The following is a 26,436-nucleotide window of genomic DNA, read 5'->3' as shown; positions in this document are numbered from 1 at the left end:
CTCCCTAACACCCTCCTCAGCCCTCTCAGCCCCTCTACCACCCTCTACTACCCTCAACACCCTCAACCACCCCCCCAAACGGTCGATGCCACGACCGAACCCAACGGCAGAACACCCCAAATCCCCATAGCTCAAAGGGGGGGGGGGAGGGCACAGCTCAAGGAGAGGCACAACTCGCCGGGCACCACCCCACCCAATGCCGCCCCAGCCGCTCTTCCCCCCTCCCCACCGGCACCCGCTCGATCCGGGCATCACTTCTCACTCTCACCCTCTCACCCTATCTCGCAAGGCGACCCCAATCCGGCGACCCCCCCTCCCGCTCCGCTCCCCACTCGCCGGCCGCCTTGATCGCCGAGGCCGTGCTCAGACTCCTCCCTTCCCGGGGGTGGCTGGGGTGGTGAGTAGAGTTGTGCCGGGGGTGTGGTGGTACCCGCTCGTCGAAGATGCCTGGTGAGAGAGATGAGAGTCGTTGCTTGCCCTGCTTTTCGGTGGAGCGGTAGAGGTAGGGCAGGAGGACAGCAGGACAGGGGTTGGTGAGAGTGGATTGATTGATGGACAGGGCAGGGTGAGAAGGTGGCAGCAGGGCAGGGCAGGGCGAGAGGGCTCGAGATCTCCATCGGCGATGCAAGAGGGCGCCGTTGTGGGGTGTGGGGCCGCTTTGTGTCTCAGAGATGTTTGTCTGGTGAGTGTAAGTAACTCTGTCTTCTGTCTGTGTGTCTGTAGTACTGTAGAGAAAACGGGAAAGGGAGATAGGGCACCGCCAGAGCCCCGTGCAACTTCCTCACCAGGGGGGTCACGACAGGAGACCTCTCAGTAGGCCCCTCAGTAGCCCTCTCAATAGCATCTCCATGATCACAATACCTCTTTCCACCGGCGCATCGCGAGAGTGTCTGCAGGGGGGCACCAGATCGTTATGGTGATCTCGGCCATGTCTCAGGGGCCAACAAAGTACTCTTGTGCCTGTCTCAGCTCCGGCAAGGGGGCTGGGGCGCTCCAAGTCGTTGTGGCGTCGATGGTCTTGAGAGGAAAGCGTGCGAGTAGTGTAGTGGAGTGTGGGGAAGTGAGACCCGAGGTAGGGAGTGTGTGATGGAGCGAGGTTAAGTTAGGTAAGGAGCGGAAGGAAGGAGGGAAGGTGCGATCGAGGGGGGTTAGGACGGAGTTAACGACGGGAGGAAAGCGCGAGTAACCGGTAAGCTCAATGAAGGAAGGGACGATAGAGGATAGAGGCATAACGTAAGTAATGAATGAGACCAACTCCGCGACGGACGGCAAATCGGCAATAGAAGCGGCCGGGAGGGAAAGAGCGAGGGAGAGGGAGCGAGGGACGGAAGGAACGAAGGGGGTAAGGGTTACTCCATCGTACCCGAGTACCGGTGAAAGTGACGACACAGTTTTTTGTGATCGGTATGGGGTAAATACCCCAACACAGGCCCAGCCCAGCCCAGCTACCGACAGAAATGAGGGTTTTGGTGGCGTTTTATTATTGATTTTTCTGGGCTCGTATTTGGGGATTCCCGTCTTCCTGGATTATGGGTGTTGGGTAACTGGGTTGACGGGGTTGACGGGGGGGGGTATTGTGAGTGAGTGGTTGTGAGTGAGTGGTGACTGGTGGTGATGAGGGATTATGACAGGGAGGGGGTTATGTATGGCGTGCATTACCTATTGGATTTATCCAGGGTGATGTCGTGGTATTGTCGTATTGTCGTATCGTCGTCGTGGTCATCGTCGTCAGCAGCAGCGACAGCGATGATGATGTATCTCCAAAAGCAAGCCATGCTTACACTGTAACTGTGTCTGTGCTGCAACCACACGCCCAAAATCCCCAAACCTCACCCTCCAGCTCCATTCCTCTCAGTGGGAACACGTGCAACCCCTCTCCAACAGTCACCACACCACACACACAAACCACACAAATCACCACCTATACACACACACTCAGCCTCCTCCTCCCCAAGCCCACCACCACCACTCTCCTGTCAGGCACAACCTCCCAACCGTGACGTCAAGCAGGGTCTCTCCCACCTCCCCCCAACCCCCATCCGTGCTAGTCGCATCATGCAGCGATGGCCGGATCTAGACTTGCGCCGGCGTGTGGGTTGGTGGGTTTTCTGGTGTGCAGTACAGTGCAGTACGTATCTTTCTTGCCCCAGCATCCCTGTTCATCTTGTAAGCAGGCCATCCATACAGGGCATCTCGCATCCGCATCGCATCGCATCCTTCTCCATTGCGAACTGTGCAGGCAGGGAGTTAGTTACAGGTGTGTGTCGCTACCCAATCCCCAGCTCTATCGCCCCATGTACGATAGAGGACTTTCTGTACTGCGGTGTACCATCCCCGTACCAGAGTTTACCAATGCACTACCCACCCCCGATCGTCGCGCTGGTGGGTACGGGTACACACAGCCCAACGGACCCCCCGAGCAGCGCACGCACGGTACGCACAGAGGACGGCGGGGAGATGGGAAATGGAGAGGAGGGGATGGGGAAATGGGATGGGAGAGGGGATGGGGAATTTTTTTGATTTGGAAGGAACGGAGGGGGGCGGAGATTTGAGTGAGACCCCGGAGATGGCTCCTGATGCAGGTGCAGGTGTTTGTCTTGATTGTTATGTCCGTGTGCCTTTGTGTGTCTGGGAGAAGGTGGTGGTGGTGGTGGTATGGAAGAACCGTTGCGGCTTTTGCAAGAGGGGATGAATTGAAGTGTTGTGAATTGTCGTGGTATCCCCCTCCCTTCCCATGGACCTCACCCCTCCGTTCCGTACAGGAAGCTCTCCTCTCCCGCCCTGGGCCTGTCGCCACCCAACTCGTTCCCTAGTTAGAGTACTCTTGGCGCTGGGACGGGTGGTGCGGGTTGTAGGGTCCTCGCTAGCAGGGCACAGGCCTGGCCTTGCACCACAGTGCTGCCAGACGTCCAGACTAACTTGTTGGAGAATTGGAGGCATGGAGCTGGTGATTGGTTAGAGGGATGTGGTTGGGTTGGATGGTGTTGGATGGCGGGGAGTTTACCACTGGAGAGTGCCGTGGAGAGTGGGAAGTGGGCCGGTGAAGATAAATCGGGGGATGGGGATTGGATGGGGGGTGGAGGAGGGAGACGCGGTAACGGGTGGGGAGGCGACCGTACTATTCCCTCTAGGTTGCTAGGTTGCCTCCTCTCAGTGTGTGTGTTCTCGACTGGGCAGGGGGAGCTATGGAGGGAGATGGGCGACGGACGGGGCGGCTCCATAGGGTTATTCTCGATGGGGTGATATTTTGCACGCTTTGGGGATGCCGGGCACTCCATGGGGATTGACTAAACTCTGGATTTGTGGTTCTGTGGTAAGGTACGGTAGAGAAGAGTTGCTGTTGCTGACTAAGGGGTGGTCTGATGGGGATTGGGGTGTTGGAGTGGGTGTTGTGGCCTATGGGGAAGAGGGGAATGGCATGGTGTTGGTGCTGGTGTGTCGGGGAGCACGAAAGGTGGTGACGTCAGTGTCGTTAAGATGGGAGAGAGGGAGAAGGGTGAGGGATGGTGCGAGGGGGAGAGGGTGATGTCGAGGGATGGTGCGAGGGGGGAAGGGTGAGGGGGATGAGGGGGATGGGTGGGTGATTACTCATTAAGTCGTTTGTGTCATTGTGTCATTGTGAGCAGCTCAGGCACAGGGTTGTGGCAACAGGGGAATAAGGAGTGTAGGAGGGGACCTGATGGGAGTTGACAGGATTGTGATAGAAATTTCAGTCATATTGAAGGAAGAGTGAAGTGAGATGAAGGTGAGTAGGTGAGTAGGTAGGTGAGTGTGTGTATGTAGGTATCGTCGCATTCGGAGTGTATTAGGTGTGAGCGTGTATGTGTGTGTGTGAATGAGGTGTGTAGGCTTGGGAGGCATGGTAGGCATGGCCTGTGTGTGTGTCTGTATTTGGGTGTATCTGTCTCTATTGTCGTAGTTGCATTTGGGGCATCGTCCGTTGACCTGTAGCAGAACTGTCTTATGCATACACACACACCATACAACCACAAAGTAAAACCCACAATCAATAAATAAACCACGGCCAACACACACACATAACACACACATACACACACCACTATTCTCATCTAACTGCACAAAGTCTGCCCATTTTAGTGAATACATAAATTAGAACATAAAAAAGTGGCACCATACTATACTCAAACATCACGCTCCATCACGCTCCATCACGCTCTATCGAAGCAACTCCCTCGCTTCCCCCAATAAATCAGACCAAGATCACCATGAGCCAAGACCAACCTCCAATCGCCAAGACCCAGGTCAGCTCTGCATGGGAGACGGGGGAGGGGTGTGGTGGAGGTGCTCCATCCATCTACAGGGGTGGTACATTGTGTGCGAATCGACAGCGACAGCAAGAAACTCCACAACAGTTAAATCGACAGGTACATGCACTACGAATCCACACACACACATACAACAAACCCCTGCCAACACCTCCATCGCTGCACACTCCTGCACCTCATCAGAAGTACCACTGCCGATGATGATGATCGCCGATCGACGCTCTGCCCACGACTCGTCGTACAAGACAACTGATCGTCTCTCGTGTCTCTTGTCTCTCTTGTCGTCGTCGCTCCCCCGCAACGCCGACGACCATCCATCCATGCATCCATCGACGCCCCCGATCCCAGAAATGTACACTATCCATGTCCATCATGATCTGACATTCTGCATTCTCTTCCCAATATTGACTCTACTCCTCCCCAACAGGAAGTCTAACCATGGTATCGTATAGTATACCAACATCCATGCGTAAGTGACTGCTCGCCGGCGACGATGAGCGACCGATATTGACACCTTTGACAGCTGTCTGTAACGCTGGCGCTGGCGCTGAAGCTATTCTCGGTGAGTTAGCTCTGAGCGTGTGGTCCCCCGGTTGCTATACCACACATACATGCACACAAATTAACATTCGACACACAAATAGCCACCACCACAACCAGCTTGGGGGTCGAGATGGGCCCTTTTCGTAGACCCATTTCTAGGTACCATCCATAACCATAGAATACCGTACCATACCATACCATGCCATACCGCCGCACAACTCTGGTTGAGAAGAGAACAAGTAACAACCAGCTGTACGTACTCTAGTGCAGTCTGGCCGCAAGTACCATTCACTCACTTCCTTTACGATGATGATCCTATGCTCGCAGCAGACATTGCAGATGACGGACTGACTGACCGACCGACTGACTGGCTGCCTGACAATCTATTGTGAGTTAAGTGTCAAGTCCCATTTTAACGTTTGCGCCTTTCGTCCCTTGCTGCTGCTCCCCCCCCCCCGGCGCCCCAATCGTATGAGAAAGGTACAGGATTTGTACTGTCGAATACATCCACCCACATACACACCCCAGGTAGGGACCGGTGTCCAGGGGGGAGGGAAATCTGCACACTACTACACTACTCCTACTACTAACTACAATAATAATCTGCAGCAGCATGTCATACACCGAAGACAGCAGCGCCACTGTCGACAACGACAACAACATCATGCTGCTGCTGCAGACAGACACCGTTCTGTTTAGGTCTCCGTAATGATCTATCATCTATCACTTACCCCCTCTCAAAACCCCCTTTTTTGCTTCCTCATGTGGGCACTGGTCCTGTCCTGCAGAAAGGGAATCTTCTATAAGGGGCCTATGATGGGACTGTAGTGGCACAGGAAACGGATATTGGCAATTATAGCCTGCATAGTTGGATGTGGGCGTATTGCAGAGAGGGCGATGGCCCCGAAGAGCCCCGTTTTGGGAGGGGGATGCAGTGGGTGAGCGAGGATGAGGATGGATGGGGATGTGGTGGTTGTAGTAATGAGAATAACCCCGTTTTGTGAGGTGTTGCTGTTAGGAGAGGCAGGCAGGCACGACCGACCACCACTGCACGTACGTAAACTTCGCACGCATACACGAAAATTCTTCAATATTTTTTTGCAGCTAGCTGCTCTAATCACAGATCCAACTTTTGCATACATCGTACGTGCAATTGCTATCCTACGATCCTCAAAAATAGTACATTACTCTACCCAATATTCAACGTCGCTATCCAACGATCTCGCTGCTTCTAACCACATCACTCACACCAGCTAGACCACTTTATCACCTTTACCACTTTTACTAGATCAGTTACTAACGTAAAAGACAGACACAAACAACACTAACTAAAAACTCACACGCCACATCAAAATAGCCCCTCTCTCTTTCCTTCCTAACCCACACCCCCCTCTTCTAACTCCCTCCCCATACCCATAAAAATCCCCATCGCCAATCGCCCTTGCACATCGGAAATCGTTCATCGCACATCGTCCCATACATTTGTTCTACTTTATGTATACCCAGACAGTACCCACCTAATACCCACACTCTACCCATATCTACCCATATTCCACCCCTGCTCGACCCACACTCTACCCATGCTATACACTTAACATTACGCTTTATGCTTTGCACCTTAACTAGTGTCTTGTACCTGCTACTTGTATTTGTCATGTAGTCCAACTGTATCTAAACTACTCTAAACTATACTAAAACTATACTTACTTGCCTTTTACCTTCCAACTCCACTACTCACTGCCACTACCACTACTGCCACTGCCACTCTACCTCACTCCCTCCCTCCCCCTCCCCACCAGCCCTGTCCGCTCCGCTAACTATCTATCTGCCCACTTCACCTCTGACACCCACTCTCTACCCTCTCCCGCCGAACTTCACATTCTATAAGAACGCAGCCACCCCGTCAGCCGGTCTCATAGGACGCTGCTTAAACCCACCAACCGTATCACCACACTCACCACTCTCCACAAACTCTCACCCACTCCCAACATCACATCTCCAACTCTCACAAGCATCACACACAAACAACACACAACACACACACGCCAAACATGGCTTCCAACCCCTTGCGGATACGCAACAAGTCCGGCCGTGACATCGACATCCTCTGCCACGCCGCCTCCTCCGAGCCCGTCTCCCCCCGCACCCTCCCCAGCCCGCACACAATCAGCATCCCCGAGCGCCGCCGCGTCGGCGCCCCCCTCCCGCCCTGGCAACCGCAGGACCTGAGCCTCTCCCTCCCCCTGCGCCAGCGCTCCCCCCACGCCTCCCCCGCGCACCACCACTCGCCCATCCAGCTCCCCCCCCTCGGCCCCGACCAACGCGCTCCTCCCATCCCCGAGCTACGCCGCCGCAGAACCTACTGGGACCTGGCCACGAACGCGCGCGAGGACGACCACGCGCAGGACCCGTTCTCGGCGCCCGAGATGCGCGCGCCGCTGTCGGCGAACCCGATGAGTGCGTCGGCGAGGGAGTATTATCATCATATGGGTGAGGATAGGAGACATTCTTACCATGATGGCGTGAGACCAAGGCACGGGCGCCAGGCTTCCCCGCCTACGCCGCAGTTGTTCCGCTGCGGCTCGAGAGATAGCATCGCTACCGTCGACCCTGTCTCGCCTTCCACCCCGCGCGACGCCCTCCCAGAGTACGGATACCCAGTCTCGCGCAACGCATCGTTCAGCTCCATGGGCCCAGGATCAATGTATCCCGACCCCACGCAATTCGAGCCCGGATCCCGCCACTTCGACGGCTACGCCAAGCCGTCCCAGGTCCCTCTCCCGCGCTTCCCTGGCACCCTCCCCGCCCCCCACGGCGTCCCAATGCACTCTCACCACTACCACGAGCAGCACTACCACGACCCCGCCATGGCGGCCTACGCCGCGTCGCAGGGACACATGGTCCCGCAGATCCCCGCCTTCGCGCCGCCTCCAGCAACCACGGTGACTGCCTCGGGAACCAAGAGGTATCACTGCCGCTACGCCGACGCCGTGGGCTGCGAAAAGACATTCACGACCTCCGGCCACGCCTCGCGCCACTCCAAGATCCACACCTGCGAGAAGGGCATCCAGTGCGCCTTCCCCGGCTGCCCTAAGAAGTTCACCCGCGCCGATAACATGAAACAGCACCTCGAGACGCACTACAAGGACTCGCGCCGTCCTCGTCCATCTACCTCTTCTTCTTCATCTGGCGGACCAGGCGGTCGTCGTGGACTCCGCAAGGGCGCGAGCTCGGCGGCAGTGGCGATGAGGAGGGAGGGGAGGGGGTTGAGTCGCGATATGGTACGTTTGCAGGCGAGGCAGATGCAGGAGGTTGGGAGGTGGCAGGGGAGAGGGGAGAGGGCGGATAATCAGGGGCTTGATGCGCTGGCGGCGGCGGTGGAGCATGAGGAGAGGGGGGGGAGCGCCGAGAGCGAGGAGGGGACGCCGGGGCCGGGGAGGTTGTAGGGTCTGTGTGACCTTATTGCTGTTCCCTGTGCCTTGCGCTTTTGGCTTTTCTGGTCCCTTTGTTCTCGACTTTTCGTCCCTTGCCCGCTTCACGCTCTTCCGATTTTTCCGTCGACTGATTCGCTTGATGCGTTTTTGTGGACGCTCTGGATACCTGTCCGCGTGGTTGTTTTTTTAATCACCTCTTTCTTGATCAACTTCTTTTTTACGCTTCGAATGACTGGATTATCATCAACTTACACTTTTTTATTACTTACGTTTTTTTGGGCGTCTCCTCGGTGGTCTGTCGATCGGTCGGTCGGTCGTTGATTTATACTCCCGACCGAACCGACGGACGGGTGTGTTCGTGCGACATGGGCTTGTGCGACGTGAGTTGCCACACCCACACCCACGCCCCGCACTTTCTGTCGGACAAAGACAACCGAACCGACGATGGATGGACGCCACAGCGGCAGTTGGCGGGCGGCGCGTTCTTTTGACGACGCAAGGCAGCCAACCAGCGATGCGATTTTTTTGAGAAAAAGAAAAGAAAAAGAAAGGCACACAGCACACAAAAAAATGGATTTGGGATTGGATTGAAATGGCGCTTTGCTTTGGATTGGATTGGATTGGATTTTTGACTCTTTTTGGATTTGGTGTTCTTGGTGGCTTTTTTGGGTTTTTTTTGGTGTTTTGGATGGGATGGATGGTCTTTTGCTTTTTGGTGGTCTCCTTTTCTGTCTTTTTTATGGGATTGGTGTTTTGGATGGTATGGGATATCTGGTGTAACAACAAAACCAAAACGAACAAACGAACAAACGGTGCATTTTGGCGCTGGGGGCTGGGCTGGGCTGGGCTAGGGCGGCTTTTTGTTTTTGTTTGGGCGTTTTTACACGGGATGGGATGGCGGCTCTTATGCCAACTCTACTTTTTGTTTTTGGGAGGAAATGAAAAGGGTGTTTTATTGGCGAAAAAAGCAGCGTTGTCTCTTTTATGGGAGGATGGTGTGGACTGGGGTGGCTTTAAGGTCTTTTTAATGCTTTCAAAAAATTATCTTTTTTTGTGTGCGGCTTTTTCTTCTTGTACTTGGTATTCTTCTTTTTTTTTTGGGTGGGGATGGATGGATGGGATGGCTTTTTGTTGTAACTGGGCGGTGGTGTATGGGAATGGGAATGGGATGGATTCTAGGGCACTGTTTGAAAACGGGCCTTGGTTACGGTGGTGTTTTTTGTGGATTGCTCTTAGGCATTATTACTATTATAGCTTTTTTTTAATCTCTAATTCCTTCCTTCATCTTTTAATCTTGTCTCGTCTTTGTTCTTTCCCAAAACAAAAGAGTTTGAGCTCACGCTCCGTCGGGGGTGGTTTTCTTTTGGTCTGTTTTTATTTTATCTTTATATCACTTTTTTGCCTTCTCTTCCTCCGGTTTGAAGGGGAAAGGGGAATGGGGACTTGTATTTTGTTTGTTTTACACGCACAGCGATGAGCGCGCAACCAGCGATTGATGGATCGGCAGGGCAAGGGACTTTGAAACAGCGTGTATGTTTGTATGCATGCATGCTTGTTCGTTTGTTCGTAGGCTTGCTTGTACGCAGGCTTGCTCGCTTGTTTGTATGTTTGCACGAATGCATGCATGCATGTTTGTATGCATGCTGAACTGGCAATACTATTGGTGGGGGGAGGGAAAAGTTGGGAATGATGAATTCTAGATTTTTTTTACCTGCCATTACCTTTTTTGAGTACTTTGGGGCTGTGATTATGATGTGTGTGATTTGACTGTGACTATGAGGTGTGATAATTGAAAACTTGTGAAATATGCGGCAATTATTTGGATGGCGGAGTAGTTAACTTATGTAAATCTGTAGAGTAGAACTCCCACAACTTTCCCATCAAGCTCCCTGACTTGTTCCCCATTTCAAAGGGGGCCCATGAGAACTTGTGTGTGAAACGTGTAAAATTCTTCGAAATGAGAACGAGTAACTCGTGTTGTTAAGTTTGTAGAGTACAACTCCCACCCTCCCCATCCGATTCTGTGATGCACTCCCCATTTCAAGTCCTCTCTCCCCTCCACAATCCCATCTCGCCATATCTCCCCCCATCGCCGTGCCTCGCAGCGGCCCAAGATCCGCGCGGATATCCATCTACATCCCTCCCACCCATTCGCCGAAAATGCCAAAACGCCCCAACTATAATACACAAAACATACACCTCCTCTTCATCTCCCAACTCTTTAACCACCCCCAGGCGCCGCCGGCGGTCCCATCCCACTCTTCACCCTCTTCGCATCCGGCACCTTGAACCCCCCATTCCCACCACCAACCTGCGTAAACGTCCCCCCCTTAAACCACCCCTCCTCCTCCGCCTTCCTCTTCCTGGCAACCTCATCTCTAATCTTCGGATCCACCAGCTCCAGCCCCTGAACCGGCGTAAAAACAACACTACTCGCCGTACCCGCTGCACCAACTCCACTACCCCGAAGTCCCTTCCCTCTAAGATCCATCGCCCCAACCCCGCCACCAAATCCGCGCAGACTCGACGCCGTTCCGCTGCCAGGCGCGGGCGTCGCAGCACCCCACCCCGGATTCTTCTTCCCCAGCTTCGCGCGCGTGCGCGGATCAATCTGTAACCTCCTAACCCTCCCCTCCTCAACACCCTGCTTATCACCCCCCCCTTCAACCTCCTCCTTCCCAAACACCATCCTATTCTGCGCCTTCCTCAGATCCGTCATAGCAGTAGCCTCCTTGGCCTTTCTCGCGCGCCTCCCTCCCCGCTTACGGGACGGCTTGTCATCTGGCGCTGGTAATGCGCGCGCACCTTTGTTGGGAGGGGGGATGGTGAGTTTCTCCAGTCGCTCGAGGCAGGCTGCTTTGAGCTCTTCGCCGGTGGCGCCGGAGGGGGAGGAGTGGACCCTGTCTACGCGGGCGGCGAGGACGAGTTTCGCGGCGACGATGCGCTGGGCTTGGCGGCGGAGGTCGGGGGGGACACCGGCGATGATCGGGGAGTGGTAGAGGAATCCTTGTTGGCGGGCTCCGACGTTTGTGGCGAAGCCAGTCCCGGCAGTCTTCTTAGAGCCGAGGGATGCGAGGTTGCAGGCTGGTGTTTTGGCGAGACCAGTCAGGCCGCCGGCGAAGTTGAGGAGTTGCGCTGCGGTGAGAGAGCCGATTAGGGCGGTGAGGTTGGGGGCGAAGAGAGTCATCCGCGATTGCACGTAGTCGGTTAAAGTGCGCTTGGCGCGGTCGAGGGAGAGGGTCATTTCGCAGGCGCGGAGGACGCGGGAGAGTTCCGGGGGGGTGAGGGCGCGGCCTTTGGTGGTGGTTGCTTCGACGGTGACAATCATGAGGGAGGGGCCGTCGAGAACGGCGCGGAGGGTGGTGCCGAGGATGTTGTCGGTGGAGGTTTGGAGGCGCTTGATGTTCTCGCTGTTCATGGGGCCGTTGCCGATTATGGCGACGACTTTGGCGTAGTCGAGCGGGTTTTGGACCATAGTCTCCAGCTCGGGGAAGCGCGTGGAGTAGTGGTCTCGGATGAACTTGTGGACGAGGATGATCTCGTTGTCGATGGATGTTGAGAGCGTGTTCGATTGGGTTAGGAGGTGGTACTCGGGGTTGTCCTCAATCGAGCCGACGTGTGTTGTTTGCTTGTCTGCTGGTAGGTTCTGGAAATATGATATCTTCTGTAGGCGCGCGGAAGATGTCAGGACTAGTACAGATAGATGATGTAAACCTCTGTTCAGAGAAGTGGCTGGGAAGGAGGGGAGTACTGACCTCTAATACTGGCTCGAGAGTCTTCATCAGACCCGCGACGCTGCGCACATCATCTACGCCTCCGAGCTGCATCTTCTCGACCTTGGCCTTCGTCGCCTCTTCATCATCCATCACATCTATCGCATTGCCCGCGCCCGTCATGTCCTCATCCTCTTCCATCTCCTCCTCATCCCCATCAAGCTCCATAGTCTCGCCATTCCCGTTGGTTGTCGGCGCATGCCCGTCCGCCTCGGGGAAAAGGCCGCCATTCTCGGTCTCGGCCTCCCCCTCTGAGCCCGAGTCCTCAAAGTCGTTCAGAAGTTCATCGGCAAGAGTCGACATCTTGACGTATAAGTCTTGAGAGTGAACGAGGTTGCTGTGTTGCGTTGGAATATTTGGAAGGCTACGGGCGTGACAATAATTGTCGTCGCCTCGCGCTAGTGTGATTTGGTTTAGCGCGCCTCGGACAAGGCTGAGAGCTCTAAATAGCAGCCTTGTGATAGAATGAGAGTAGTACGATGACAATAAAGCAACAGATTATGATAATATTGGACCATTTCACCAAAACTACGCGTTAAATATTAAAAGAAATTCCATGGCAATGTGTCTTCTTAATCAACCCTGTCCTGAGGGTCAGGCTACGCCCTGAGGTAGCTTTTTGGCGCCTTTGACGAAATGTTTACGCCCCTAGTGACCCTTCATCCATGGGGCAGGGTGGTACTTATTGTGTACATAGGGGGCTGAGGAGTTCTAGATTTCAATAGTTTCATTTTGGAATAAAAGGTAGCAATTGGACTCGTATGGGATCGAAAGGGCCTCGTAAGGGGTGGGAGGGTGCAAGCGGGGACAAGGAGGAGGGGTCATGATACCTGACGTCATTATGCTCCCCCTCTATCAACAAACGACCCAGGCTGGGCTCACCTTTCCTGATCTGATCCAATATTCAGTATCTCCACTACCCAATTGAAGCCTAACTTTTGCATCTTTGACGTGTTGAAACGCCATGCCTACCAAGCCGCTAATCCTCGCCGTCAATGCGGGCTCCTCCTCCGTCAAAGTCAGCGTCTATACACTCTCCTCCTCGGAACCACACCAAATTGCAGAAGCTCAGCTCGATGGGCTGACAGCCCCGCCAGCGAAGCTATCATATACCCGCGGCTCCACTACAGTGTCCAAAGGAAAGGAGCAGCAACAGGACGTCAAGGACCAAGGCGCAGCGTTCTCGATCCTCCTAGATGAGCTGGTAAATGACTCAAAACTCACCGAGCTAGCACGCAAGGAGGATATAACCCATGTCTGCCACCGGGTTGTGCATGGTGGAGACTACTCCAAGCAGCAGCCGATCACGAAGGAGACACTCCAGACTCTGGAAGAACTGAGTAGCCTGGCACCACTTCACAATGCGCCGGCCCTATCAATAGTGCGTAGCTGTCTTGACGAGCTGCCAGGCACGCGCAACATTGCCTGCTTTGACACACAGTTCCATCGGGGCTTACCGGAGCATGTCCGCACGTATCCGATCAATCAAGAAGTGGCGCGCAAGAATGGGCTGCGGAAGTATGGGTTCCATGGGTTGTCATATTCATTTATCACACGTGCCGTGGCAGGATTCTTGGGCAAGAAGCCAGAGGAGACTAGCTTGATCGCACTGCACCTTGGATCTGGAGCGAGTGCGTGTGCGGTTAAGGGGGGTAAGAGCTGGGATACGAGTATGGGACTCACGCCTCTGGCGGGGCTTCCAGGGGCGACGCGAAGCGGGAGCGTAGATCCTAGGTAAGTGCTTTGTCAATGAAGATTTTACAGCGCCTAATAGCTATAGTCTCGTCTTCCACTATGCTTCAGATGTAGGCAAGCTATCACCCGCCTCAACAAAAGAGCTCCACGTCTCGCGCGCTGAGGACATACTAAACAAGCAGTCCGGCTGGAAAGCGCTGACAGGCACGACGGACTTCGGTGCCATCAGCGCGGGGTATGACAAGGACCCTGCGAAGAAGCTGGCGTTTGATTTGTTTGTTGACCGGATCTGTGGCTTTATAGGCGCGTACTACGTTAGCCTCCATGGCGAGGTAGATGCTCTGGTCTTTGCTGGCGGGATTGGCGAGAAGGGTGCTGAGCTGAGGAGGAGAGTTGTTGAGCAATGCGCTTGTTTGGGGTTTGCAATTGGGGAAGAGGCGAATGGGAAAGGGGGAGGCGATGACGTGGTGCGGGATGTTAGTGGGAAGGGACAGCATAAGGTGCTTATTTGTAAGACGGATGAGCAGCTTGAAATGGCGAGGGAAGTGATGGAGATTGAGAGCTTGAGTGGGTAATTTGTAATGGCCGCGGATAGTTTCTAGTCTGCGGTACTCTTAATGACTTACGATAATTTTGAAGGTTGAAGCGCCTCTATTGGAAACCTGATGCAAATTCTCTATCTAACCAACCCCGATTTGTCAACTACCTCGATACACTCTCGTCCGAAAATACCTCGCACGAGTATGTCCTGTGAGAATGTACTACAGCGCCCGAGTAACCCAGTCAAATTAAGACTGCTGTAGAACTGGTGAAGGAGGAGGAAGGATTGGCGATATAGGGATTTAGAATTGGCACGGAGAAAACGCCCCTAAAAAGGTGGAACAAATCCAGGTCACTTGTACACCTTTAGCTCGTATAGACCAAACATTTGCATTCATATAGTCCTTTGCCGTATAATAATATTACCCAACAGTATCGTAAACCCAACCATACTCACTCAGCCCATCATAGAACCGCTCGATAAACTCCAATCCCACAAACGCCACATAAATCGTTTCCACATGTCCGGATCGTCCTGAGCGCCACAACATACAAAACTCCTAACCCAACAACTCCCTCACGGAACTCCATACCCCCCATCCTCAACCTCTGTCCCCTTCCCCTGCGTCCAACGCGAAAACGCATCCTCATACACATCCTCTCCACAGACCGTCGCCCTAACCGCCTCACACCCTTCCACAGCACCAACCCACCTCTCCCAGCGGCTCCCCGGCTCTGGATCTGGCCACCCGCGGAACTTCTTGAGCATGCGGCTACACCTTAGCATCCACGGCGCGAACACGACGTCGACGTGTCCGAGCGTCGCGCCGAGGAAGAATGGACCCTCGGCGTCCGCTGCCTCAACCATCTTGTTGATCTCATCCTGTAGCGTCGATACCGCCTCGAGCGTCTTGTCCGCTGGGCTGAACTGTAGCACCGTGTAGAACGCCGGAACCACGGCGCGGTTTACGTGATCTGCCCAGAGACGCGCCGTAGCTCGCAAACATGGGTCGCTTGGCATCAGGGGGATGCCGAGGCTGAGATCGTCGAGATACTCTAGGAGCACAGTGGAGTCACTGCATCCCCAGTTGCCGTGGCGGAGGGTGGGAACAGGGCCGGCGGGGTTGATTTCAAGGTGAGCGGCGGGTTTCCTCAAGGGGTCGACTTCGATATATTGGTATGGAATGTCTTTGGCTTCTAGGGCGATCCAGACTCGCTGTACGTAGGGGCTGCTGCATGTTCCAAAAAGTTTGAGATCTTGGTCCTTGGAGTGTCTGCGCGTCGTCACGAGAGCTGCACCGCTGGCCTTCCTGGTGGTTGATTTCTGATACGTGTTAGAGGGCCTGACTAGGACATGGGGAAATGTAGAGCATGACAAGTGTAACTAACCATGGATTTTTTTTCTTCTTTATCTCTTTTCATGAGAAAGCGTTGGACGCTGTTCTTCTTGACCCTGTCGCTTTCTTCTAGCGTGTGTTTATGAGGCCCAGCAATTCCATCTCCTTTACCGTTCCCGCCATTACCATTGACCCGTTGTATTGTGTAGAATCGTTCGCCAGTGCTTCCCGGGTGGCCTTGTTCACCAGAACTACCATAAGGCCGCCGGGAGTCTTGAACGGCTAACCCTGCAGTGGCGTTGGGCGAGTAGAATTCTCCATTATTATTTCCATCAATGCTCTGACCTCCATCAGGGACAAAGTCCGGGCGCAACATGGCTCCGGGAAAGTACTCTGTGATCTTGATCTTGACATCGCATAGATCGCGCTCGCGTGCCACACGCTTGCGCTTCTTCTTATTCGGATCTTCGGACTTGGGTGTGCCCGGCGGGCGTCCTTTCAACCGGCAATCCCAATAGTGAGAGACGAATGGCTTGCGTTTATATCGTTGTGTCGAGCGATGAGAGTAGACGTTGTCGACATGCGCAAAGTATGTTTCGAACCTGCTGCTGTTAATAATTGTAATCGCATGAGAGTTCGTATTACCTACTGGTCTTGACTCAAGGTTATCATTTCGTCCACATCGAATAGCTTCTTGCGCCATTCAGCAATGTTCGGAGGGTCCGCAACGACCCGGGTGCTTAAATGGCCATTGCTCTTCTGGTCCGAGACGCCGGGAGACCCAAAGATATCTTCATCTTCCTGCAATTTCGCAATTGCATTGTGTTGCAGATGGGTCGGTGTTAGGAAGGGGTGGTGAGGTTGGTGTTGCTGAGGGGTATGCGGGCTCCCAGAAGGCTGGTGGTGCATATGTCGATGTCCATGATTACCATCAAACGTGTTTGGCGAATGAAAGACCTGGGTATGCGAGGCACTCTGCAAACTCTGCAAGTCTTGTTGAAACACTGCGTCGTTATCATCAAGGCCGCTCAGATCAAGCCCATTCTGTGGCCCTAGACTTTGGTGAGACATGTGAGGCTGGCCGTGCTGGAGACCATGAGACACCTGAGGTTGCAGATTGCGATACCCCGAGGGAATTTGCTGGTGAAGAACTGCCTCGGCCTCCATCATTGCTGGCGATTCATCTGTTTACCTCTCTGTATACTGGTTGGCGCTTCCTCAGCGATTGCATTGCCACCTGCTGCTTCGCGGCCAATGCGGTATGTGAAGGTCCAAGTCCAAGGTCCAAGGAAGCAAGGACGGATAAGAGGTGGACCGGATGGTCACGACCACCGTTACCCAAATAACCACGAAGTAACGTAAAAATTACGGGATAGCTACCGCGACCACCTGAGAACAGTCGCAAGAAGCAAAAGGGAAGCAAAAATAAAACAAACCCGAACAAAAAGGAAGCAAAATGTTATGAACGATGCAGGGATCGAACCTGCGACCTTTTCCGCGTCTGATGACTTTGTAAAGGAAACGTGATAACCACTACACTAATCGTCCATTGAGGTGGTATTGGCTCGGTTAAGCTGATCAATACCATGCACAGAATGAGACTGACATTAATGCTTGTCCTTTAGAGTGTTGAAGCTGACGGCGCTTGGCGGAGAATTGGCAAAGAAGCCATTTGGAATCACAACAGGCTTCCCCAAAAACTTATGATAATTACCGCCTATGGTGACCGAGTTGGCTCACCTTCAAGAGTAAATGCAGTACTTTATAAAACTCTCAGAATAAGTTCTGCCTATATTATAAGGCGCTTGTTGGCTATGCTATCAAACATTAAGCGGCCGCTAGTTTAAAGTGTGCTTTCTTGGCGTGTCTACCTCGCGACCCAAAAGTATATCAAATATCTAACAAAACCAATCCAAGTCCACAACCCAACAACCTCACTCCTCCACGCTCTCCTTCTCCACCGCCATCATGGAGTCCTCCCGTGGCCCGCCCCGGGTCAAAAACAAGGCCCCCGCGCCGCAGCAAATCTCCGCCGAACAGCTTCTGCGCGAGGCCGTCGACCGACAAGAGCCTGGCCTTCAAGCGCCTACGCAGCGCTTCGCCGATTTAGAGGAGCTTCATGAGTTCCAGGGCCGGAAGAGGAAGGAGTTTGAGGACTATGTGCAACGAAACCGCATTAATATGAACAATTGGATGCGCTATGCGCAATGGGAACTGGAGCAAAAAGAGTTCAAGCGCGCGAGGAGTATCTTCGAGAGAGCGCTGGATGTGGACTCGACGAGTGTTACGCTGTGGATACGATATATCGAGGCGGAGATGAAGACGAGGAATATCAACCATGCGAGGAATTTGCTGGACAGAGCGGTCACGATTCTACCCCGCGTGGATAAGCTCTGGTACAAATATGCCTATATGGAGGAGATGCTAGGAAATATCCCCGGAACAAGACAGGTGTTTGAGCGCTGGATGAGCTGGGAGCCAGATGAGGCGGCGTGGAGCAGTTACATTAAGCTTGAGAAGCGCTATGGGGAATACCAGCGAGCCCGAGATATCTTTGCGCGCTTCACCACAGTACACCCGGAGCCAAGAAACTGGATTAAGTGGACACGCTTTGAGGAGGAGTACGGAACGAGTGATCTGGTGCGCGAGGTTTTCGGTATGGCCGTTGAAGCTCTGGGAGAAGACTTTATGGACGAGCGACTCTTCATCGCATACGCACGTTACGAAGCCAAACTCAAGGAATACGAGCGCGCCCGCGCCATCTACAAATACTCCTTAGATCGCCTCCCAAGATCGAAATCCTTAGCTTTACACAAGTCATATACGACTTTCGAGAAGCAGTTCGGTGATCGCGAGGGTGTGGAGGACGTCATATTATCGAAACGCCGGGTGCAGTACGAAGAACAACTCAAGGAGAACTCGAAGAACTATGATACCTGGATCGATTACGCGCGCTTGGAAGAGACATCAGGTGATCTGGACAGGGTGCGCGACGTATATGAACGGGCCATTGCACAACTACCTCCGAGTCAGGAAAAGAGGCATTGGAGGCGGTACATTTATCTGTGGATCTTCTACGCCATCTGGGAAGAGATGGAAGCTGGTGATGTATCTAGGGCGCGCCAGGTGTACGCCGAATGCATGCGCCTGGTTCCACATAAGAAGTTCACATTCGCCAAGATCTGGCTCCTTGCGGCGATGTTTGAGGTCCGCCAAAAGGATTTGGGGAAGGCGAGGAAGATGCTGGGGCAGGCGATTGGGATGTGCCCGAAAGATAAGCTGTTCACTGGATATGTCGCTCTAGAACTCAAGTTGTTCGAGTTTGCGCGATGCAGGACGCTGTATGAGAAGGCGCTCATGTTCAACCCTGCGAACTCATCAGCTTGGATTAGGTTCGCAGAGCTGGAGCGCGGACTGGATGATCTGGAGAGGGCACGAGCCGTGTATGAGCTGGCTGTTGACCAACAAATGCTTGATATGCCAGAACTAGTATGGAAGAGCTATATCGACTTTGAGGAGGAAGAGGGAGAGTACGAGCGCACAAGGAGTCTGTATGAAAGGTTATTAGAGAAGACAGGACACGTGAAGGTCTGGATCTCGTATGCGCACTTTGAGATCAACATTCCCGACGAGGAAGAGGAAGGAGAAGAAGAAGAGAGGCCGATTAGTGACGCTGCGAAGGACAGAGCGAGGAAGGTATTCGAGCGTGCACACAAGAGCATGAAAGAAAGGGATTTGAAGGAAGAGAGGGCGGCACTGTTGGCAGCACACCTAAGCTTTGAGATGACTCATGGCGATGAGGCGAGCCAGGAGCAGCTGACGAAGAAGCAGCCGAGGAAGACGAAGAGGAGGAGGAAGATGGACGATGATACCTATGAGGAGTATGTGGATTATGTGTTCCCGGACGAGGAAGAGGGGAAGAAGAGGCTTGGTGGGCTTATGGAAGCTGCAAGGCTGTGGAAGGAGAAGGGTGGGGGCGTGTAAGAATGGCGGTGCTGGTATCTACAAAGATCGTACTAATGAAATCGAAGTTTGGACATAAATATTTGTGGTCTATTGTTGAATGTAAATGCACTTTAAGTAGTTGGTTTATCAACACTAGCAATTGTATTCATATACATGTCCTCTATACCCCCTCACGTATCCTGATCTCTGTAATGGCTCAATAGTCTCGAAGCCCTTTAATATCAACGAACATTGCACCACGCTGGCATCGGGCTGAATAGTTGCCCAAGAGATCGGCCATTAGACAGAAAACGCTACTCACATGGTCAAGAGCTTCAAGTCAACAATGTAAAGCTCTTGATTCTGATATAATTATTCCCATAAAAGACGAAAGCCCCCGCGCCTTCCACCCACCCCCTTCCCCTCTCATCCCATAAATAAAGAAAGGAGAACAGCATCGTACACAACCACTAATCGTATCGTCAGAACCCAGCAAAGAGCTAACCCGCCTGGTGAGATTGCAAGCGTCTCTCATCTACAGTACAAACCGCTTCCGCCACGGACAGCTCCGGAATTGTATACCATAAGGGCTAAAAATCATACATCGACATAGGGCCAAAGGAGAAGGGCTCGCATCGCAAAAGCTAATTTCAACAATATTCACATATTTACGACGAGACCGATGATGCGACTGGCCTGGTTGTCCCGAAAGTGTTGGTCATCTCCTTGGCATATCTTTCGCGCTCTGCCACAGCGAGGTCCTCATATAACTGCGTAGAAGTGTCAGTTCTTGGCTTCTCGTGGATTAGCTCATACAAAACGCACCTTCTTCTCGGATTCTGATAGGGCCTTGAACTCCTGGGCCAGAACCTTCGCTGCCTCGACTGGAGAGATTCCCTTGAAGTCGCCGCTGGCGTATCTCTCCTTGACGAAAAGTATGTATGCGGGCAAAGGTCTCTTGGGGATTCTGGGGTCATCGATCTTCAGATGCTTTCCTGGTCTTATCAGGCCAAGGTGCTTTAAGCGTTGCTGGGCATGGTTTGAGTCGTAGATCTGTTGAGGGGATAGAGATGCCACCCAGGCTTCGTAGCTTGCATCATTTGAGGCCTTATTTGCGTTGGCCTTTTGGTTATAGGTCTACGAATGTCAGCATAGACCTTGTAGTGCCACTGGGAACAGTATCAGAATGGACTCACCTCTCGTGTAGATGTATCTAGAGTCTTGTATCTGGCGGCCGCATCTTTGACCAACTCTGCCAGTGGAAGCCCCGGGTTCTGCGAGATGGACTCTGAGTTCAATACTGTCCAGGCAGTAGCAGGGAGCTGCTTTGGTGGAGTCAAGACCTTGGCCTTCAGCTCTCGAATTTTGGCTTTCCCATCCTCCACGACCTTCCTCTCCTTCTTCTTCTGTGCCTGTACCTTCGCCCTAACAGCATCCGCCTCCTTCTTCTCTTGCTGCTTCTCGGTCAGCTCCTTCTTCGCCTTCTTTGCTGCCGGTTTCTTCACGGCCTTCTTGGTAGTGGTAGAGGCGCCTTTCTTAGCTGGCTTATCTGAAGCTGGCTTGGCTGGCTTGGTGGTAGAAGCGCTGTAAAGGCGCTTGCTGGAGAGAATGACAAGAGCGCGTCCTTGGAATTCTGATTGCAGCGCATTCTTTCCACTCTGCGTGATCTGGACGCGCTGGATCTGTTGCGGGACGCGTGCTGTTGATCTACCTCCCCCAATCCTCCCAATTGCTGCTCTGCCGATTGCGGAAAACATGACAATGCTGCGATCCAAGTTCTGTGTTCTTCAATGGAGATATATTCTGTATATTGGCGACGACCAAGTCTCGATCTCTGAAAGGACTTCGTGGACGTCTCAGTTGTCCCTGAAACAACGAGGAGGCTGGAGTACTGCCGACGATGTACCCTATCACGCGAGCTCAAGTGGACCTGGGAGCTTTTAGGCCTTTACTCCAATGGGACATACGGCGACCGAAGTGAACCAATAGTGCAATTTAAGCATTTGCCTTGTGAGTTCAAGTTCATGTTGCGACAGACACTCAATACTTCAACCTGGGAATTATAACCCAGTCACCAGTCTGATTTATACGGCACTCGCACGGAACGACGGTAGAAATATAGTTGAGAATTGCGAGAAGCTTATCAGAGTACTTCTCACTTAAGTCATAACGGCGCAGCCATGGCGCGTCGAAGGGATTCTCGCTCACCATCGGCTACAGGATCTCACCACTCTTCCAAAAGAAGCAGAAGAGACGATGACATTCGACACGACAGAGACCGTCGGGATGACCCACGAGGGGCGCCACGTCGGAGGAGCCGTTCTCGCAGCATCGATGTAAGAAGTCGTCATGAGTATCAGAAGAGTTCTTTTGCTAACGACAATTTCAAGCGACGCCACCGAGATTCACGCGATTTACCCCGCCAACGAGATCGCTCAATAGGTCGAAGAGACGATGGCTATAGACGACGAGATAGGTCTCGAGACCGCAGACCCTCTAGAGAGAGGCACCTAGACAGAGAACGCTCTCCAGACCGAAGGCGACGCCGAAGCCGTGATCGAGATTACAGGGACAGGCGAGATGACTCCCGTGACAGGCTTAATAGACGCCACGAGGATCAAACTAACTCATACTCACGTTCTAGACCTGATGATGGTCGTGATAGTAGGACAAACCGTGAGCCTGACGGAAAGCGCAATGCTGTATGTTCCACAGCCCTTTATCAATTTGAGAACCAATCTAACAAACTTCTCCAGGCCGAACAACCTCCAGCGCCCAGCGGACCAACTGACGAACAAAAGAAGGCAGAGAGACTGGCAAAGTTAGAAGCCTGGAAAAAGAAGGTTGCTGAGCAGAAGGAGCAGAAAGAGAAGCTTGAAGCAGGTGGCACGCGGAAACTGCTGGACCAAATTGACGTGAAGGCCAATGGCTCGCCGAGTGCGACCCCTGGGTCGCCAGCACTGTTGGCTGACACGGCATCTCCAGGCTCACCTGCGCCATATGCTGGAAAGTTTGACCCCAAAGCAATTGCAAGAAGAGCCTCCGAAAAACTAAATGCTGCTGCTGCTCTTAACAAGAATACCCCAGGCATTGATATTGCTCAAACGTCTGCTACTTCACTACCTGCGACGAACGGTGCTCTAGCTGACAAATCCCTACCAGCTTTTTCCAGTTCTTCAAAAGGTAAGCTGCACCTGCCCATAACTGTATCGACAACGTTTCTAACTGAACCAATAGCTTCCGCATTACCCAAAGCTCGTGGCAATCTGAGCGCATTTGGCCTCGGGGCCAAGTCTGCCCAGGACCAAGAGAAACCTTCAGCAAAGAGGGGTTTGGTGTTTGGGGATGATGAAGGAATGAGGAAGAAACTTGAAAAGCTACCGTCCCTTCCCGTGGCAATCAATGAAGACGAAGATACTGCGCAGGCTAACGGTGACGAGAAGAGCGATGATGACGACGATGTCGACATGGAAGCTGGGACTGAAGAAGAGGCCGCAGCAGCAGCCCGAGCTGCAGCTGAACGACGAGAAGAACGTTTACAGGCTGAACAGGCCGAAGGCGCAGCTGCCGATGTCGCAATGGCTGAAGCCCCTGAAGCAGCACCTGAGCAGCCTGCACCAGAAGAAGAAGAGGATGAAGTTGATCCTCTGGATGCTTTCATGGAGGAAATGGGAGACCCCTTTGCGGCGCCAAAGACTACAACCAATTTCAATAAGAACAAGAGCAAGAGCCAACAAGAACCGGAACCAATCTTTGGTGACGAAGAGGACCAGGTTGGAACATTGGATTCGGAGCCCGAAGATATTCTGGCTATGGCTAGCAAAGTACGAAAGAAGAAGGATTTGCCAGTGATCAACTACGCAAAGCTGGACCTGGCGCCATTCCGGAAGAACTTCTACACTGAGCCAGCTGAGCTTGCTGGGATGACCGAAGCTGCACTTGCAGATCTACGTCTCGAGCTCGATGGTATTAAGGTGTCGGGAAAGAACGTACCAATACCCGTGCAAAAATGGTCACAGTGCGGTCTCAATATTCAGTCACTGGATGTTATCAAGAGGCTTGGCTACGAACGCCCTACTGCTATTCAGATGCAAGCTCTCCCAGCCATCATGTCAGGTCGGGATGTGATCGGTGTGGCTAAGACTGGATCAGGAAAGACAATGGCCTTCATGTTACCTATGTTCCGACACATACGTGATCAACCGCCTCTTGAAGGCTCGGACGGACCTATCGGTCTAATCATGACACCAACAAGAGAACTTGCAACACAGATTCACAAGGAGGCCAAGCCATTTCTAAAATCTATGAATCTTCGTGCTGTTTGCGCCTATGGCGGTGCCCCTATCAAAGATCAAATTGCTGAGCTCAAGCGCGGTGCCGAGATAATTGTGTGCACTCCTGGCCGCATGATTGATCTCCTCGCTGCAAACTCTGGCCGGGTAACTAACCTGAGGCGTGTGACATACGTTGTCCTCGACGAAGCCGACCGTATGTTCGATATGGGCTTCGAGCCGCAAGTCATGAAGATCTTCGCCAATATCCGCCCTAATAGGCAGACCATCATGTTTTCCGCTACCATGCCAAGGATTATGGATGCCCTCGCCAAGAAAACCTTGAATGATCCCGTGGAAATCACTGTCGGTGGAAGGAGTGTAGTCGCACCCGAAATCACCCAGATAGTAGAAGTCCGTGAGGAGGATGACAAATTTATCCGCCTACTGGAGCTATTGGGCGAACTCTACGACAAGGACGAAGATGCGCGCACCCTCGTGTTTGTCGACCGACAGGAGAAAGCCGACGATTTACTGAAGGATCTCATGCGAAAGGGCTACCCCTGCATGTCGATTCACGGTGGCAAAGATCAAATTGACCGAGATTCCACCATCGACGACTTCAAGGCTGGTGTAACGCCAATTATGATTGCTACCTCGGTTGCTGCACGTGGATTGGACGTGAAGCAGCTGAAACTCGTTGTCAACTATGATGCGCCCAACCATCTGGAGGATTATGTTCACAGAGCTGGCCGAACTGGTAGAGCGGGTAATACGGGCACAGCAGTTACATTCATCACAGGGGATCAAGAGCAATACTCAGTTGGCATATCGAAGGCCCTGGAACAAAGCGGGCAGCCCGTTCCAGAACGCCTCAATGAAATGAGGAAAGCCTTCAGAGCCAAGGTTAAGACGGGCAAGTCGCAAGACAGCTCAGGATTCGGCGGCAAGGGTCTAGAGCGCCTCGACCAGGAGCGTGAAGCCGCACGGATGCGCGAGCGTAAGACGCACAAGACCGAAGGCGACGACGAAGAAGAAAAAGAAGAGAAGGGCGACGACGAGATCCTCCTCAAGGCCGCCTCGACTGTCCAGTCAGCAACGACCCCTGCACCTGCAGCACCAGCGCAGCTCGTGGGGGTACCCAAGGGCATTGATCTGGACGGTAAGATTACCGTCCACCGCACCGAGACCGCAGCCGCGGGCTCCGGCTCCAAGAACCCCCTGGACAAGGTGGCATCTGCCATCGACGCGATCAACTCGCGCCTCAACAAGACCGGGCAGCTGCGCTCGGGGGTGCCGATCGATAACAAGGGCCCCGACGCGGGCGCGTTCCACGCGACGCTCGAGATCAACGATTTCCCGCAGAAGGCGCGCTGGGCTGTCACGAATCGCACTAATGTGGCCAAGATCCTGGAGGCGACAGGGACTAGCATCACCACGAAGGGGAGCTTCTATCCGGCGGGCAAGGAGGTGCAGGCGGGTGGGGACCCGAAATTGTATATCCTGGTTGAAGGGGATACGGAGCTCGTGGTCACGAACGCTATGAGGGAGCTAATGCGGTTGTTGAAGGAGGGGACGATGGCGGCGGCGGAGGTGGATAGTAGGGCGCCTGTTGGGGGGAGATACACGGTTACTTAGGAGGTGTAGCTATATTATTGAGATACCAAAATGGCGCATGGGCGGCGGCGGTCACGAGATGTCTTCTTGTCTCTGAAATATCAGCAGAATATACCAAACCGAGCACAGTCTCAAACATAGCATGCATGTAACGTTGTCAACAGCGAGTCGTGGCCCATCCCATGATCGACTCAAGGAAGATATAACTCACATTTCTTTCTGAGTGACTGCATATAATCCGTCCACAAGTTCCATGTAATTCGTCCATCCCCCTCCAAACCCCCAACATTTCATCCCATCACCATCCCATCACCAGCCAGACATCAGGGTTTCGTTCCCAGCACCCACCTCCCCTCCGAGCATAGTCCAGCCTTGGCGTCCCCTGCACGCGGAGTGAAACGCACAGGGCCACCACTAACACTGAACTGTCTGGCTTCGGGCGGGTGGTGTGGGTGGTGGGACTGTGGGGTGCATGGACCAAGTTTTTCACCATCCAACCCGGCAATCACGTCAGAAAAAGGAATGCGAGCTCGGCGACATGACGCGGATGGCAACATCGCCCATCTCCCACTCCCAGCGCCGGTACTGCAGCGTAAGTTACCCTGCCCTTGCGAAATGCGACAGACAGGGCGCCCATGTGTGCGCGCGCGGGTCCGAGTACCGTACCGCCTGGTGATATTGGGTACAGTACCGTGCCGTGTTGAGAGCATCTTTAATCCTGTAGTTGCTGTTGGTGGAAGTAAGATACGTACTCGTGCAGAAAACAGAGTAATCCCGTTAACACGCCGTAGGATCGCAATGCCAGCCACTCACACACAGGTTGGCACTGTGAGACTGAGACCGGGATGGGAATGGGGGATTTTCTGATTCACCATCTCACCCATATCCAACCAGTCATGCACCGCGCTAAATCGTCATCCCGACACTCTGGGCAAAACAAACAACCTTGGCCTCTCGCCTTCGCACTCGCTAAGCATACGCCGCAGGGCAAGACA

At 53.3% G+C, this 26,436-nt stretch overlaps 7 protein-coding genes across 7 annotated transcripts; 4 read left to right on the top strand and 3 right to left on the bottom strand.

The window, feature by feature from the left end:
- The first annotated feature begins 6,573 nt into the window (after positions 1–6,573).
- On the top strand, positions 6,574–9,954 carry VE01_06622 (uncharacterized protein). The gene has a single exon (XM_018276063.2). It carries the CDS (start codon positions 6,881–6,883, stop codon positions 8,273–8,275), a length of 1,395 nt encoding a protein of 464 aa, XP_018129039.1. The 5' UTR covers positions 6,574–6,880; the 3' UTR covers positions 8,276–9,954.
- Positions 9,955–10,275: 321 nt separating this feature from the next.
- On the bottom strand, positions 10,276–12,558 carry PRP31 (U4/U6-U5 snRNP complex subunit prp31). Its single transcript, XM_018276062.2, has 2 exons — positions 12,019–12,558; positions 10,276–11,927 (listed from the first exon to the last, which is right to left on the bottom strand). The coding sequence occupies exons 1-2, from the start codon at positions 12,337–12,339 to the stop codon at positions 10,485–10,487; spliced, it is 1,764 nt and encodes a 587-aa protein (XP_018129040.1). The 5' UTR covers positions 12,340–12,558; the 3' UTR covers positions 10,276–10,484.
- Positions 12,559–12,844: 286 nt separating this feature from the next.
- On the top strand, positions 12,845–14,374 carry VE01_06620 (uncharacterized protein). Its single transcript, XM_018276061.2, has 2 exons — positions 12,845–13,770; positions 13,817–14,374. The coding sequence occupies exons 1-2, from the start codon at positions 13,001–13,003 to the stop codon at positions 14,304–14,306; spliced, it is 1,260 nt and encodes a 419-aa protein (XP_018129041.1). The 5' UTR covers positions 12,845–13,000; the 3' UTR covers positions 14,307–14,374.
- A 275-nt stretch (positions 14,375–14,649) lies between these two features.
- On the bottom strand, positions 14,650–17,098 carry VE01_06619 (uncharacterized protein). Its single transcript, XM_018276060.2, has 3 exons — positions 16,258–17,098; positions 15,661–16,210; positions 14,650–15,595 (listed from the first exon to the last, which is right to left on the bottom strand). The coding sequence occupies exons 1-3, from the start codon at positions 16,776–16,778 to the stop codon at positions 14,849–14,851; spliced, it is 1,818 nt and encodes a 605-aa protein (XP_018129065.2). The 5' UTR covers positions 16,779–17,098; the 3' UTR covers positions 14,650–14,848.
- Positions 17,099–17,302: 204 nt separating this feature from the next.
- On the top strand, positions 17,303–19,724 carry CLF1 (NineTeen Complex (NTC) component). The gene has a single exon (XM_018276059.2). The coding sequence runs from the start codon at positions 17,577–17,579 to the stop codon at positions 19,590–19,592; it is 2,016 nt and encodes a 671-aa protein (XP_018129099.1). The 5' UTR covers positions 17,303–17,576; the 3' UTR covers positions 19,593–19,724.
- Positions 19,725–19,962: 238 nt separating this feature from the next.
- VE01_06616 (uncharacterized protein) lies at positions 19,963–21,413 on the bottom strand. The gene is made up of 3 exons (XM_018276058.2): positions 20,750–21,413; positions 20,379–20,690; positions 19,963–20,323 (listed from the first exon to the last, which is right to left on the bottom strand). The coding sequence occupies exons 1-3, from the start codon at positions 21,308–21,310 to the stop codon at positions 20,222–20,224; spliced, it is 975 nt and encodes a 324-aa protein (XP_018129098.1). The 5' UTR covers positions 21,311–21,413; the 3' UTR covers positions 19,963–20,221.
- Positions 21,414–21,599: 186 nt separating this feature from the next.
- On the top strand, positions 21,600–25,641 carry PRP5 (pre-mRNA processing RNA-helicase). Its single transcript, XM_059463816.1, has 4 exons — positions 21,600–21,889; positions 21,944–22,255; positions 22,310–22,736; positions 22,791–25,641. Exons 1-4 carry the CDS (start codon positions 21,734–21,736, stop codon positions 25,460–25,462), a joined length of 3,567 nt encoding a protein of 1,188 aa, XP_059319587.1. The 5' UTR covers positions 21,600–21,733; the 3' UTR covers positions 25,463–25,641.
- Positions 25,642–26,436: the final 795 nt, after the last annotated feature.

The sequence above is a fragment of the Pseudogymnoascus verrucosus genome, assembly GCF_001662655.1.
Source record: "Pseudogymnoascus verrucosus strain UAMH 10579 unplaced genomic scaffold scaffold_31, whole genome shotgun sequence".
Classification (NCBI taxonomy): Eukaryota; Fungi; Ascomycota; class Leotiomycetes; order Thelebolales; family Thelebolaceae; genus Pseudogymnoascus; species Pseudogymnoascus verrucosus.
Note: the sequence above shows the minus strand (reverse complement) of the source record. Positions and strands in the feature narration are given on the sequence as shown.

Excerpts from the sequence above, each read along its gene's own strand:
- CLF1 (XM_018276059.2), top strand. The coding sequence starts at position 17,577 with ATGGAGTCCTCCCGTGGCCCGCCCCGGGTCAAAAACAAGGCCCCCGCG.
- VE01_06616 (XM_018276058.2), bottom strand. The coding sequence starts at position 21,310 with ATGTTTTCCGCAATCGGCAGAGCAGCAATTGGGAGGATTGGGGGAGGT. Across the intron at positions 20,691-20,749 it reads TAGATACATCTACACGAGAG|ACCTATAACCAAAAGGCCAA; the intron begins GTGAGTCCATTC and ends TGACATTCGTAG. Across the intron at positions 20,324-20,378 it reads TATCAGAATCCGAGAAGAAG|TTATATGAGGACCTCGCTGT; the intron begins GTGCGTTTTGTA and ends ACTTCTACGCAG.
- PRP5 (XM_059463816.1), top strand. The coding sequence starts at position 21,734 with ATGGCGCGTCGAAGGGATTCTCGCTCACCATCGGCTACAGGATCTCAC. Across the intron at positions 22,256-22,309 it reads CTGACGGAAAGCGCAATGCT|GCCGAACAACCTCCAGCGCC; the intron begins GTATGTTCCACA and ends AAACTTCTCCAG. Across the intron at positions 22,737-22,790 it reads TTTTTCCAGTTCTTCAAAAG|CTTCCGCATTACCCAAAGCT; the intron begins GTAAGCTGCACC and ends CTGAACCAATAG.
- PRP31 (XM_018276062.2), bottom strand. The coding sequence starts at position 12,339 with ATGTCGACTCTTGCCGATGAACTTCTGAACGACTTTGAGGACTCGGGC. Across the intron at positions 11,928-12,018 it reads CTCTCGAGCCAGTATTAGAG|AAGATATCATATTTCCAGAA; the intron begins GTCAGTACTCCC and ends GCGCGCCTACAG.
- VE01_06622 (XM_018276063.2), top strand. The coding sequence starts at position 6,881 with ATGGCTTCCAACCCCTTGCGGATACGCAACAAGTCCGGCCGTGACATC.
- VE01_06619 (XM_018276060.2), bottom strand. The coding sequence starts at position 16,778 with ATGATGGAGGCCGAGGCAGTTCTTCACCAGCAAATTCCCTCGGGGTAT. Across the intron at positions 16,211-16,257 it reads ATAACCTTGAGTCAAGACCA|GTTCGAAACATACTTTGCGC; the intron begins GTAGGTAATACG and ends TAACAGCAGCAG. Across the intron at positions 15,596-15,660 it reads AAGAAGAAAAAAAATCCATG|AAATCAACCACCAGGAAGGC; the intron begins GTTAGTTACACT and ends AACACGTATCAG.
- VE01_06620 (XM_018276061.2), top strand. The coding sequence starts at position 13,001 with ATGCCTACCAAGCCGCTAATCCTCGCCGTCAATGCGGGCTCCTCCTCC. Across the intron at positions 13,771-13,816 it reads AGCGGGAGCGTAGATCCTAG|TCTCGTCTTCCACTATGCTT; the intron begins GTAAGTGCTTTG and ends TAATAGCTATAG.